Source organism: Osmerus eperlanus, chromosome 3 (genome assembly GCF_963692335.1).
Source record: "Osmerus eperlanus chromosome 3, fOsmEpe2.1, whole genome shotgun sequence".
Lineage (NCBI taxonomy): Eukaryota > Metazoa > Chordata > Actinopteri > Osmeriformes > Osmeridae > Osmerus > Osmerus eperlanus.
In genome coordinates, this window is record NC_085020.1 from 14,015,974 (window position 1) to 14,030,290 (window position 14,317).

General features: G+C 41.9%; 1 protein-coding gene across 4 annotated transcripts in view; it reads right to left on the reverse strand.

Annotated features, from left to right (window-relative positions):
• The window catches only part of slc37a1 (solute carrier family 37 member 1), a 73,505-nt gene that overhangs the window by 50,310 nt on the left and 8,878 nt on the right, over positions 1 to 14,317 (reverse strand). Inside the window, exon 1 of one of the 4 annotated variants that reach the window (XM_062457422.1) lies at positions 12,448 to 12,593. The exons of the other annotated variants lie outside the window; for them this stretch is intronic. Within the exon in view, the coding sequence (XP_062313406.1) occupies positions 12,448 to 12,578 (131 nt within the window). The 5' untranslated portion in view covers positions 12,579 to 12,593. Of the gene's footprint in view, positions 1 to 12,447; positions 12,594 to 14,317 lie in introns of those variants that run through there. 4 annotated transcript variants of the gene reach the window in all.

Sequence of the window (14,317 nt, forward strand, 5' to 3'; positions counted from 1 at the left end):
CTGGACTTGGCAAACAAATCATCGTTTGACCAGTCTGACACACCCCAACCACTGATTGTAGTGTAAACAATAGGCTTACACACATTAGGAAAGCTAGGTTGACCAAGTACAAAGTAGTTGAGTACTGACTTCTGGAATGCAGAGGTGACTAACAGTTAAAAAAAAGTACAGTATAAAAGCAAAAAAATATGAAAAACTCAACTGTCAGATTTCCTTGATTTAAGATTATATTTTCATTACATTTTAGGACCCAGGGGCCAGTTGCATAAACTTAGTTTAACCCTTGTGTTATCTTCGGGTCATTCTGACCCATCAGTCATTGTGACCCACCATCGTATTGCGACAACTTTACCGCATACCAAAACAAAGTGAATCATTTTCTTTTAACCGTTGGGCTGTCTCAGACCCCCCACATTGCGATGGTTAAAAGAAAATTATTTTTATTTGTTTTTGTATTGGGTAAAATTGGGTAAACACAACGATGGTTCGTTATGAACCTTTGGGTCATGTGACCCGAAGGCTGCACGAGGGTTAAGACTAGTCTTGGCCTTAGACGGTCTTAAATTGTCAGGTTAGATTAGTCTAATTAAGCCTGTCTGTTGCATAAATAGTAAGACTGACTTAATTTGCGGAGGGAAAGTTGGCCACCTATCCATTTGGCCAATCCTGCGGTAAGCGCTTTGTTGCTATGTTAACAATCTGTTAGTACATAATTATCTTCACATAGTTTGTTACAAAATGAATGTAATTTGTTCATTTAACTGCAGAATATGAACTGGGGTCTGCTTTTCTGCAAAAAAGAAATTGTATTAAATGAGTACATGACAACATAAGTCACTGCATTGACGCTAGCCATCTGCGTCGAGTTGTTGATAAATGGTTATAACATTAACATTGGGGTTGAATTAAGAAGCTTAAAAACGCATATTCAATTACTTTTTCTGTATTGTATTCTTCCAATAGATAAAAGTTTTCAGCAGGTTTAAATATGTCGATCTTCCGCCGTTAACCCTGTAAGACCCAAACATAAAAATAATGTCAAAAAAAAAAAATTCTCAGATGATGTTGTAAGAGTTTTCTGATGAAGATAAAGAAGGATTAATTAAAAAAATATGTTTTTGTAAGTTTTTAGGGAAATGTAATAATGCAACGTTGGGCCTAGTTGTGAGCAGAATTTCAGCATTTGCTCTCAAACTGTCAGAACAAATACACAAAACAACTAATGGTTAATTTGGAGTGTGGATTGCTTACATAGCACTACAACAGTACATTTCATTAATAATAATCAACCAACAGTCATATTTTGAAGAATCAGAATTTATGAAAAAAAAAAGAAAAACGGGATAAATATTATAAAAACAGAATGAAAACTTAAAAGACCCCAGGGTCCATTGTTCACGTGCAATGGTAGTCCCAAAAGCAGTTCCTTTCCTCTGAAAAGCAGAGACGGAGATTGCACTTTCTGCAGAGCGTATTAGAATATCCTTTTATGCAGTGTCTGCAGCGTCCTCTCGTTGTCTTCACTGGAAATGTGCGACCATGTCCCTGCGCACATCCGTTGGTGGTTCACATGCCCTCTTGGCTGGGACCCCATTTGGTGGACCCCCATTACCTGAGGATGGTCTCTTCTGAGCAGTCACAGGTCTCTGAGGTGTCAAAGGGCTCCCACTGGCTGAAGATGGCCACCCTCTCCTTGGTGTGCTGACAGCGGTGTTTGTCAGAATGAGAGAGGAAGCTAGTTGCGCCTGAAACAGTCTCCTGTTCAACATCTTTTTCTTGGGAATATTGAGAGCCTTGCAGTCCCGTTTGTAGAGGAGACAGGCGTTGATCACAGCAATGATAATAGTGTGCCAGAAGATGTAACTATCAGCAGCGCAATTTCATGAGGAACTTGTATTTGGCTCCAAATTAGTCCAGCAAATCCACACCACCCATGTATTTGTTGTATGCACCCACAATATGAGGTCTCTGAACTTCAATGTAAGATTTGGTGGCTTTGTTCCAGCGTTGAATCTTTTGCACAGGATCAATGCCAGCAAAGGGTGACACAAGTGTGACTGCCCTGTTGTCATATCACTTGACAGCGCATATGTTGTGGTTTGGTTGGCTTGTGTTGGTTTGCTCGATGTCCTTACCATCATCATCATTAGTTGGACAAGCAGTGGGTCTCTGATTCTCTTTTTCCACTTCCTCAACATTTTCAACCACCTGCTCACAGGGTTTTTCCCTGGGTCAAAATGGGTCTTTGGTTCTCCAAAAAAATAAAAATAAAAAGTATATATATATATATATTCTTTTTTTTCTTCTGTTTTCTAATCAATGTATTTATTCCTCCCCCCCGAAACTAGACCTATATTTCAGAACAGGTTACTGTAATGTAATAGTCTAATGTAATATAAAATAATAATTTTTTCGCCAAGTGTCTTATTTCACCCATAAGGCATAGCTCAACAGGCAATCTTTAAGTCAATCTTACGTTAGTCACTCATAGGGAAGCTTTATGCAGCAGGTAAATTCAAGAGTGTCTATGGGAAGTCAGACTTTAAGTTATATTTAAGTCTAAGACTAGGTCTATTTTTATGCAACTGGCCCCAGTCCTTGTATATAGTGTATACTCTCCTGTAAAGTAAATTTACGCAAGTCACTTAACCCTTGTGCTGCCTTCGGGTCACATGACCCAAAGGTTCATAACGAACCATCGTTGTGTTTACCCAATTTTACCCAATACAAAAACAAATACAAATAATTTTCTTTTAACCTTCGCAATGTGGGGGGTCTGAGACAGCCCAACGGTTAAAAGAAAATGCTTCACTTTGTTTTTGTATGCGGTAAAGTTGTCGCAATACGACGGTGGGTCACAATGACTGATGGGTCAGAATGACCCGAAGATAACACAAGGGTTAAATGGATGTAGCTGCACACAAGCTCCCTTCTGGACTAGGAATGCAACAATGACTTTGATAATCGACTAATCTAACGATTATTAGAATGATTAATCGACTAATCATCAAGACAGTCATTCACAATTTAATTAACTGTATTAAAAAGTAACATATTGACTGATGCAGCATTCTGTAATCCTTTTTTATGTCATAAATATGGAACAAAAAAGTGAAAATATGTTTTATTTTGGGATAAACTATAAAAAAAATATTACTGACAACTTTCCTCTCTCATACTTTCTAGTGTGATGACAATCAAAACTGTCCCGACTCCTTATGCTAGATTGCTTTCATTTATGCAAACCAAACTTTACTTCACTGCAATAATGTGTTTGTTTTGTGTTTCTCTGATTTGCATTTACTAATAAAAAGATTTAACCTAAGTGCGTTCAAGTTGTAGCTACTCGTAAGTCGGAATTTTCGAGTGTTAATAAAATGGTCCTACACACTGTACTGTCTACCGCTGTCTGTATGGCGTGAAATTGGTGCCAGGAGAGGAAGCTCTGTAAAAACGATTTGTATACTTCTTCATCATTGGACATTTTCGTCTGTCTATCACACAAAGAACGAACGTCGGCCATAGCCTAATCTACATTTCAACAGTTAAGTTGATTCAAAAGCAGACGTGGTGGAAATTCAGACATAGTTAACATGATCATTGAGGGACTGATTAACTAATTCAGGAGATAGTATGGGTGGAACGGTACACTGAAGTCACGGTTCGGTTCATACCACGGTTCAGACATCATGGTTCGGTACGAGTTCGGTACAACGGAGGGAAAAGCAAAACAAACCGGGTTCCTCTACGAGTGAATACTATGGAAGGCCATTTCCGCCAGTAAATTTTTTTTAAAATAATTTTTAATAATTATGAGATACTAAGTCATAATTATGAGATACAGTGCATGTCCACTACAGCGGAGCAGGCGGCGTGGAGCCCAGCAGACACACGACTGGTTGAGTGACCGGTGGCATAACATGTAATCTACTGTAATCTTGCACTAGTAAAATATTGTGTATTTTTACACAAATGTGGTATTTTGATCGATATTGTGAGTACATGAACCCAAGTCTGCACGCTTGGCCATGACTACTACAACAGTGACCTTAGAGAACTAGTACAACTCTGTATTAACCTGTCGGACATGCCTCCGAGCGTGAACTGTGGGAAGGCAAGCGGTGCAGGGCATTAAAAAACGCTGTAGTTAGTTTCTCATAATTATGACTTAGTAACTTATAATTATGACTTACGTATCTCATAATTTCAACTAAGTATCTCATAATTATGACTTACGTATCTCATAATTATGACTCAGTATCTCATAATTATGGCTTACGTATCTCATAATTATGACTTAGTATCTCATAATTATGACTTACGTATCTCATAATTTCAACTTAGTATCTCATAATTATGACAATTTGTCATCTTTTTTTTTTTTTACTGGCGGAAATGGGCTTCCATAGAATACGGCGCATTGAAGATGACATGTGAATTCCGATTGCGTCAGTAATTTTTTGGGCCATATTTGTAGCCTGTGTATCTAATGGCTGGTTAAGCACTGTAGGGAGAATTTTTTTTTTGTCTCGTTCCAGTGATTGGCACACCTGGGTGATGGCGTCGGATAATTTGTGTCATTTAGCACATGCCAGATGCGTTATATGCGTTAGCATGTTAGATGTAGCTATTTCCACTCACATACCCCACAATCAGTGACGTGCGGTGATGTCAGTAAGAGGCTAGGCACTTGAATGGGAAAATGTGTCCAAACTTTTGACTGGTACTGTACATGTTGAAGAATACAGGATCGAAGTAGGCAAGTGAGTTTTTCGCTTGTCGTCCGCAGTGAACGCACAGTAGGCCTAAAAGCACTGCTTATTCTACAATTCTTTTTGTATTTGATTAGTCATCGTAACATCTAAACAATTGGAATAACACACATATTGCATATATAAATCACAAGAATAAACAGTAAAAATACAAATGTATTAAATAAAATGATTTCCTGAAATTGTTTACGTTTGAATTTTGGCAGGGTAGGCAGTGCCTACCTTGCCTAACCAGACTGCACGTCACTGCCCACAACTGCTGAACAACGCTGACACACAGTGCTTGTCTTATCCACCACTCTTTCGCCTGTACTACTGCAACTGAATGGGAAACCGAAGTTTTCCCAAACTTGCAATCTTAAAAAGGCCGGCGGGTCCTCTATCTCTCGTGAGTCGCCACCACTCGCCATACTTGTCCTTAGTGCTGCTAGCTAGCCTATCTCTGACTCACAGCGGCGCCAATCAGAGCTTCAGAGCTACAGATTAGATGTCCCTAAAGAACACGAGTATCTCACAGTAGTTCCGCATTACATTAATTAATTTGCACACGAGTTTTATTTATTTTTATACAGTGTATTCTCTGTGTAATTTCATGCACCAAACCGTGACGCCCTTACCGTACGGTTCGGTACGAATACATGTACCGTTCCACCCCTAGGAGATAGCAATAAATGAAATAACTTAGTCATATTAGATGTAGCCTAAAGGCTAGTCTACTACCAGAATTTTTAAATGAGCCTACCATGGAGTAGTTATTTTAGTGACTGTTGCTGTTAGACTTACAGTATGTTAGGCTATGGTAGATGACGGTCTATTTCCCTGTTATCCAACTAAAAAGGCTATGAACGTTTTCTGTTGCTCGGATCGGATGGCACAGGCGTGAGCTTTTGACGGTCAAATGGATAGCGCGCTGTAGCCTAGTGCTACTCAGCTAGGCAGTCACTCAAGTAAACTCGCAGTGATGATGAAACCAAGGTGGTACATACATCAATCATCCATCAGCAATAGCCTACAATTATCTTTTGCTTTTCCTATTTCTTTCTGAAGCAGAGTTGAAGAGCAAGCAGGCTTGGTAGCAGAAAGGTAAACATTGGATGAATCATAATTTAGGGGACATTAAGATTTCCTCTTAGCAGTTTTAATATTGGTTGCTTGCTTGTACATTCTTCCAGTCACTCTGTAATTTAACAGAACCACTTTTTTTGACATTGAACACTAGGGACCTGACAGAGCAAAGCAGAGTAGAGACGTGACTGCAAGGAGAGGGAGCCCAAAGACAGGCAGGAGCATCCAGTCCAGGCAGTTGCTTTCAGAGACAGACTGAGGGAGAGACAAAAAGTTTTCACATGAAATATGTCTAATCTTTCTGCATATGTTCTTCAGTTGGACAAATCTGATTCTAATAGGTACATGAGTAAACTGAAGATCTCGTTTGAAGATCAGATTTGTGCTGAAAAGAAAGAGACAACACACTTACCTAATAAATGTTTATTGAATGTTACATTTAGTAATTTAGCAGATGCTCTCATACAGAGCGACTTACAGTAAGAACAGAGACATTCCCCCGAGGCAAGTAGGTTGAAGCATTGCCAAGGACACAATGTCATTCTGACCGACCGAGAATTGAACCGGCAACCTTGTGATTAATAGCCCGATTCCCTAACCGCCCAGCCATCTGACCCCCGAATGTTGCAAAAATCTTTGTGTACCTCTATGCTCCAAGAATGAATAGTACCTTACTAGTTATGTTAGGAGAGGTGCTGTTTATCCAGTTGTGGTTTAGGCAAGTTCTAGGTACGGCATTAAGGGGGGAAGAACACGACAAAGAAACCAAGTATACTTGTATACAAAGATAATGGACATTTATTAAAAGATGTACATACATATTTCTCTTATAAGAGAAAACAATAAGATGAATACAATAATAAATAAAAATATAGCTGCAAGCAGCAATGGCGGATTCCTCCTTCAAAATGGCAAAATGTTGTAAAATTGACATAATGGATAGTTACACTGGGATTAACCAGAAGAAACTGTAATTTCAATTTAAACACATGTATTCTACTCTACGATTTGAAGTTTTCAATCGTTCGACATTCCTGAGACGGCAACGCGCGCAGGTAGAATACTATACGTGTTGCCTTCCTGGTCTGTTAAAATTTATGCGAAATAAGTTATTTTTTCAAAGCTAGCTAGCTAGCACTAGCTATCGAACGAGTGAACACTTTAAATCGTAGAGTAGAATAAATTGGTTTAAATAGGCCTAAATACAAAACTTCCTACCTAGTAACCAGTATAGCAACCAGGAAAGTTTCCTGCTAGCCATGTAGCCATCTCAGGAATTTAAGGTCGGCATTGCGACAGACGCTTCCTTGCATCGGAACGGCATTGGCCGGGTTTCCCAGATTCGATCGTTCTTAAGGACTTAAGAAGGCTCTTAAGAAGGGTTCGGCTAAGAAGGAGCGCTAAGATAGGGGTGTTTCCCAGACGCGTTCTTAACTGCCTTCTTAAGATCCCGCCAAAGAAGCTTCTTAAGAAGCTCTTAGAGGGAGCTGCCCACCGCCGTGGTGCTGAAACTAAGTCAATCGATGCCAGGCAAATCGATCACCCACCACTTTATCAGCGCATAAATCACACACAACACCCTGTTTCTCTTCTTTTTTTTAAATAAACTTCTTTTCCTTTTCAACCATGTGTTCTGTGGATCATTTTGCGTCATTTCCTAGCTTTCAAGCCCTATAGCCTACATGATAGTCGGTATGGGTTGTGTGATGGTAGTCGGTTTAATGTAGGGAGTAGGGGGGTGGCACCCTATGTTGAAGGCAGCGTAATGTTTCCTCCCAATCCAGCACGGATCCACCAGGGAGGGATTGTGGATTGGGATCAGTGTGCCATCCACGACACCAATCACCCGGGGGATCCCAGCCATGGCATTAAATCCACGGTGGACCTGGCGGACCTCGTCCCGTATGGTGGGCATTCTGATGTGTGTCCGGGCATGGCGCAGGAGGATCGGTGTCATGGCTGCCACACTCCGTGAAACCGATGCCTTGCTGAGGCCGGTGCCGTCCCCAACCACCTCCAGGAAGCTCCCCACTGCGTAAAAACGCAGCGCGGCCAGGAGCTGCACCTCCGGGCTGAGGGCAAAATTGCATCGGGTTGCCCTCTGACGAGGCGTTGGATCTCCACACGGGGAAGCCGGTACTTGGACTGGACAGCCCGGTCCGACAGCACATTCAGTGGGGAGAAGTGCTGACGCACATAGGCATTTATATAAACTGTCTGGCTTTGCGCACGGCGACGCTGTTGATTAGCAGCGAGAATATGCTGTATTGCAGCCATGGTGTCTCACACGCGTGGACTTCAGCAACGCCTTTATATAGACTAGCAGGTGGAGCCTCTCTTGATGAGGTTCCAGCCGAGTTCAATTACACCTGTCAGTTTCCCTGATATCTGTGAAATACCACAGGGTTGTTGATGTTTTTATAGCTAATGTAAACTCATATGCATATGCCGAATGTGTGTGAAAACGTAATGAGTGATAGTAATGATGATTCATTTTATTTATGTGCTACAGGAAGGAACACATGGGCAATTATTTATTTTTATATCTTTATTTTTCTTCTTATGCTATTATTTTTCTTGTTCTGCAGCTGTGGGCGCACATTTATCATCACGCATGGTTTTAGTATTCCTTTGAGTGTCAGATATAACTTTCCCTGATGCAGCTGCAGTGAGCGTTTGGTCGCTAAGAAGGCTGTTAAGAGTGGGTCAGGCTGATCTTACATTTCCTTCTTAGTGAAAGATCTTCTTAAGCTAAGAACGACTCTGTGAAACACGTCCTTCTTTCACAGCGCTCTTAGAACGCTCCTAAGAAGCTCTTAGCGCTTAACCCTTGTGTTATCTTCGGGTCATTCTGACCCATCAGCCGTGTGACCCACCGTCGTATTGCGACAAATTTACCTCATACAAAAACAAAGTGAAGCATTTTCTTTTAACCGTTGGGCTGTCTCAGACCCCCCACATTGCAAAGGTTAAAAGAAAATTATTTTTATTAGTTTTTGTATTGGGTAAAACTGGGTAAACACAATGATGGTTCGTTATGAACCTTTGGGTCATGTGACCCGAAGGCAGCACAAGGGTTAAGAGCTTCTTAACGAATCTGGGAAACCCGGCCATTGTGATGTCAGATAGGACAATTTTTGGCACTAGGACAGTTTTTGGCCTGACAGCACCAAGCCTTGCCAGGTTGTCACCTATCAAAAAACCTCTATCTTCCATCACCTGATTGCCTGGATTAATATTAATGTAAAAGCCAGACTTACCACTGACCTCATTATCTGATATCCTCCCTCCTCACATTTTGGAAATAAATGATGTTGAGCCATAGGGCATGATACCTATTAGATCCGTATTATGGTGTTTATAATTCGACCAGGTCTGGGCTCTAACCCTGAGATTGAATGGCCTGTCAATGAAAAACTCTGTGCAGTCAATGATAACTACGTATTTCTTAAACCTCTTCTTGAACTTCTGTGGCATGTTTTTCAGAAGAACCTCTGCAGATGGCTAGGGGATTAAATTGGAGACGCTTTGCAAGGACAGGTATGACTTTGTTGATAACATTTGAAACACATGCAGAGGACACACCAAACCGGAAACAAAGGTCTAAATGGGCAAGTCTGTGTCGGAGCTTCATCAAAGTTAAAAGAAGTTGATTCTCCTTGGAGATAACCCTTCTTTCTGAAATAAGCGGTGTAATTAAGTTCAAAATCCAAATAAACGCAGAAAAAGATGGCAGTCCAAAATAAAATGAAAATAATTTCTAATTCCGCTTAATTTGACTAGCTGCATCCTTCTCTGTGACAATGACATGTTCTGAAGAGATGGACAATTTTGACAGCTTGTCTTTGTAAGAGTCTCTCTCTAAATGCAACTTATGTACCTCTTGCTGTAGCATTTCACACAGACCCCATTGTCTTGGTTGTCATTCTTCCTGGTTGTCTTCTATGTCAGGATCAATCTCTGGTTCTGGTCCAGCTGCAGATGGTACTGACCCTGTTTATCTGCTGCTCTCTTAGCAGATGCGGTTGGATCGACTAACTCAGGTCCCAAGTGTTGTGAAGGAGCAAAGTCAGGGAGGTCGGGGTCAGGGTTCGTACAACCTGCATAATAAACATAAAGACATAGACCATTTAAGCATGTGCTCTTAAGTGACTATTTTACCAAATGTTTTCAACTTCAATTTTGGACACTGGATAGTTAAAGTTACGCCTAACAAAGCAAGCTTTACAATGAACACTGCTGTTTGTTAGCCTGGGCCTAGACCTTAATTGTAGAAAATGTCCCCTCTGTAATGTAGGCTACAACATTTCATTTTAATGGAGTAGGGCAGTTAACGTTTCATTCTTTAAAAACTGCACAGAACACAGTAGCTTCAGTAGAACAGCAGACTTAAAACAAAAGGTGTTCAGTAAAAGCTTGCACTTTTTTTTAAGTGTAAACAAACACTTGACGAAAGTTAGTCAAAATTTAGTTTGCTTGCACGTTTGCAGTTTGTTACAGTTCCTACTTTTGCCTTTACATTTACACATTTAACTTTACCTTCTACTGTGTCAATTGGAAAGCATATCGATGGAGCCAAGTTAAGACGGTGACAGCTAGGCTAGTTCTAAGCCATCAGCTATGTAGCTGTGGGTGTTTCTTTACAGCTGGGAAAACGCTAGCTAGCATTAGCACTGCCAAACTAGAGCTGACGTCAGCTATAGCAGGCTAGCCATTATGTTTTGCCAAATTGATACTTAATAGTATAAATTAATGGATAAGGATCGTAGTAAGTTTAATAATTTTTTATGTAAATATGTATACCGATATTTAATTAGACAACCAGTCATTAAACCTAGCATTAGCTGGACAATGTGAGTGTTGTCAAATCATTTAAATTAGTTGATTCTCATTTATATAGGAATAAGGTGGTGTTCATGTAGTGCTCAATTGTGCTCAATTGTACTACGATCCTTATCTATTAATTTATACTATTAAGAATAATGTTTAAATGTTGCATAAAAGATAAAAGAACTACTTACCAAATGACTTGCAATTGAAATCATCAGCATTGTAGTTTTCTGCTGACGTTCTTTGTGTGATAGACAGACGAAAATGTCCAATGATACTGGACACAGAAATTGCTATATTTGATTGGCTTAGATGGTTTTGGGAGCAGTGTTCCCACCTCCTTCTACAGAGACACAAAACTTTTTCTACAGAGACACAAATTTTTTTGCAAGTTACGATTCTTTTTTGGAAGTACACAAATCGTTTTTGCAAGTATACAAATCGTTTTTACAGAGCTTCCTCTCCTGGCACTAATTTCACACCATATGTCTGTTGACATGTTGCTACGGTGTTAGTAGGCCTATGCGTGAAATAGGACACATACAGCTAGCCCATTTTATAGAAGTTTTAATCAACTGGTGTCACTAACAACGTTAGTGTTACTACATTTATACGTGCTGGGATGCAACATTTAATATTGTGTGTGATTTGATATTCATGTAGACTAAATTACAAAAGTGTCAGAACGCAGAGCAGTCAAGTGTGATCTCAATCTCTGGATAAACCACTTGCACTCGAGATCCGTTCTACGACCAAGGTACAACGTCATACCTCGCGGCAACGTAACCCATGGTACCAAAAATAACGTCTCCAGCCGACCAAGGTACAACGTCGCGGCAACGAAACCCATGGTACCAAAAACAACGTATCCAGTCGACCAATTTTCTCCACTATTGACCTAGCTTCTGCCTACCACCAACTGCCACTGCATCCTGAAAGTCGTGATATTACTGCATTTATCACTCGATGGACTTTTTCGTTTTTGCAGGGTGCCATTTGGCTTAGCTTCGGCCCCATCAGCCTTTCAGAAAATGATGTAAATCGTTCTTGCAGGTTTGCCAGGTGTACAAGCGTACCTGGATGACATCACCTGCTTTGGTGCCACACAAAAGGACCATGATGACAGCTTGCACCGAGTGCTAGATGCCTTGACCAATGCCGGACTCAAACTAAACATGCACAAATGCAAGTTCAACCAGTCATCCCTGAACTACCTGGGACACACTATTTTCTAAAGATGGACTTCGCCCTGACCAGGACAGACTTACTGCAGTGATCAATGCTCCTGCCCCACATGATACGTCTTCCCTGAGATCTTTCCTGGGTCTCGCATCCTGGTACAGTAAGTTCATTCCAGATTTTGCCACAGTTGCTAAACCACTACGTGCAGTACTCATAGACTCTGCTGATTTAAAGTAAGTAAGTAAGTAAGACTAGCACTTTTCATACAAGAATTGCAGCTCAAAGTGCTTTACATAAAATCAACAAAAACAATAATACAAGTGTTGATCTAAAACATATAACAAACTAGCCGCACTCTATCTGCGGTCTCTCGAATCCGTCTTAGATCCAAGCTGCCACTTGCAGTTTCTAATAACATGACAAGGGGGTAGACAGACAAGGTTGAGGGAGAAATTTCAGCATAACATGAGGAGAGAGAGGAGAAAAAAAGGCAACCCCCAGACTGTGCTCCCAGAGGAGTACAGTGTGGGAACAGGAAAAAAACACCTCAGCACATAAGCACATACATTTTACAACATTACAGAAACTCATGACTTACAACGGGGATGGAGGTAAGCCAGCGCAACAAGCAGCCATCTGGTCCTGCAGCCATGATAGGCGCTGGTCACAGACCCGCCTGTCACACTGGGGGAACGAAGCAGGCGAAGGCGTTGGATGGGGGTGGGGCATATCTGTTATATGTGAAAGTTAGTGTATGAGTAGGCCTGGGTTGTCGCCATCGCCTAGGCCACAATCAGACAGTTCTCAGTTTGCAGATTGTATTGCCATGGAGACAGCCTTGATCAGGTCCCAGACAGAGACAGCAATCCTCAGGTGTCTGTTGGAAGGGGGTAGGGAATGCAAGAGTCTCTCTGCAGCGCTCTTCAGGGGAGTTGTTGTTCCGGCAAAGGCCTGTGCTGGTTAGGGTGCCGAAAGCAGATAAGATTGAGGTTGTTTGGTCGAGTAGCCACATTCTAATTTGCACGTCTACTCCTTTTTCCACCGGTCTCCGTCGGTCCAATCATGTCGGCCAGCCTTAGGGGGCTTTTGACAGCTGTAGCCGTTTCCTTAATTTTTCGATTTGCCATGGCAGCACCTAATCTAATCAGCAAAAGCCTGTAATCGTGGTTCCGAATAGGTAGATGTCTTCAATGTCCTCCACGGAAAGCACCGCTAGGCACACGAGGCACGTTCAAGCAGAGACTAGCTTTACTGCACTCAAAGGACTAATAGTTAATAGTCCTGCATTAGCTCTGTATGACCCTGAGTTGCCGACCTAGTACAGTTAGTACTGATGCTTCTGATTATGGACTGGGTGCGGTGATGACACATTCATTCAGATCAAAGTGAGAGTTATAGCTTTTGCATCCAGAACACTCTCCCCTTCCGAACGCAAATACTCTACAGTTGAACGTGAAGCACTTGCCTGTGTGTGAGCTGTAGAAAGATGGAGGACCTACCTCTGGGGACGCTGTTTCGTCTTGTACACAGATCATCAGGCACTTACAACCCTGCTCACCTCCAAAGATTCTGGCCGTGCTGGACTGAGAATTGCCAGCTTGTCAGCCCGACTGCTTTGTTTCACTTATGACGTCACTCACCGCCCAGGTCATCTGAACGTGACTGCAGATTGCCTCTCTAGGCTGCCACTGACTGTTGCAAACGTGGCCACAGATAAGCCAGATAGGATTGCTGCTGTGTTCAAAGAGTCACTGTGTGCCATTTAGCTTTCAGAGTTCACTTCTGCCTGTGAAAGCTGTCCAGAGCTGATACTGTTCAGGGTTTATCCTGGGTCAAAATGGGTCTTCGGTGCTCCCCCCAAAAATATATATATTGTAGCAGGTCAAGGGGTGTGGGGTTTCAACAATAACAAGTTGAATAAGACTTCAGCACACCCAGTCCACTTTCCATGTATCAGGCAATTTAATTTGTTACATACATCATTTTATAGGCCATCCCACAAACAATCAACCTCCCAACGAGACACAGAGCCTGTCTCGTTGAAGCAGGAAGTCCCTATATGGCTCGGGGGTGGATCCAACGGGCAGCCAGATACCTGCCCTCAATCACCACTCCCCTCACCTCTCCCTGCCGTCTGCCACACACCTCCCCCCTCAGCTCCGACCAGGAGGGAGGGGCGGCCCAGCCCCCAAGAATGTCTTTTCTGGAAAGGGCATCAGCGTTTCCATGGGCTGCACCCGATCTGTGGACGACAGAGAAAGCAAAGGGCTGTAAGGACAAGAACCAACGGGTTACCCTGGCATTGTGTTCCTTATTCAGAGACATCCATACTAGTGGAGCATGGTCCGTCACGAGGGTGTAGTGCCGTCCCAACAAGTAATATTTCAGTGTCTCGAGTGCCCACTTGATGGCTAGACATTCTTTTTCCACTGTGGAGTATCTTCATTCTCTTGGCAACAACTTCCGGC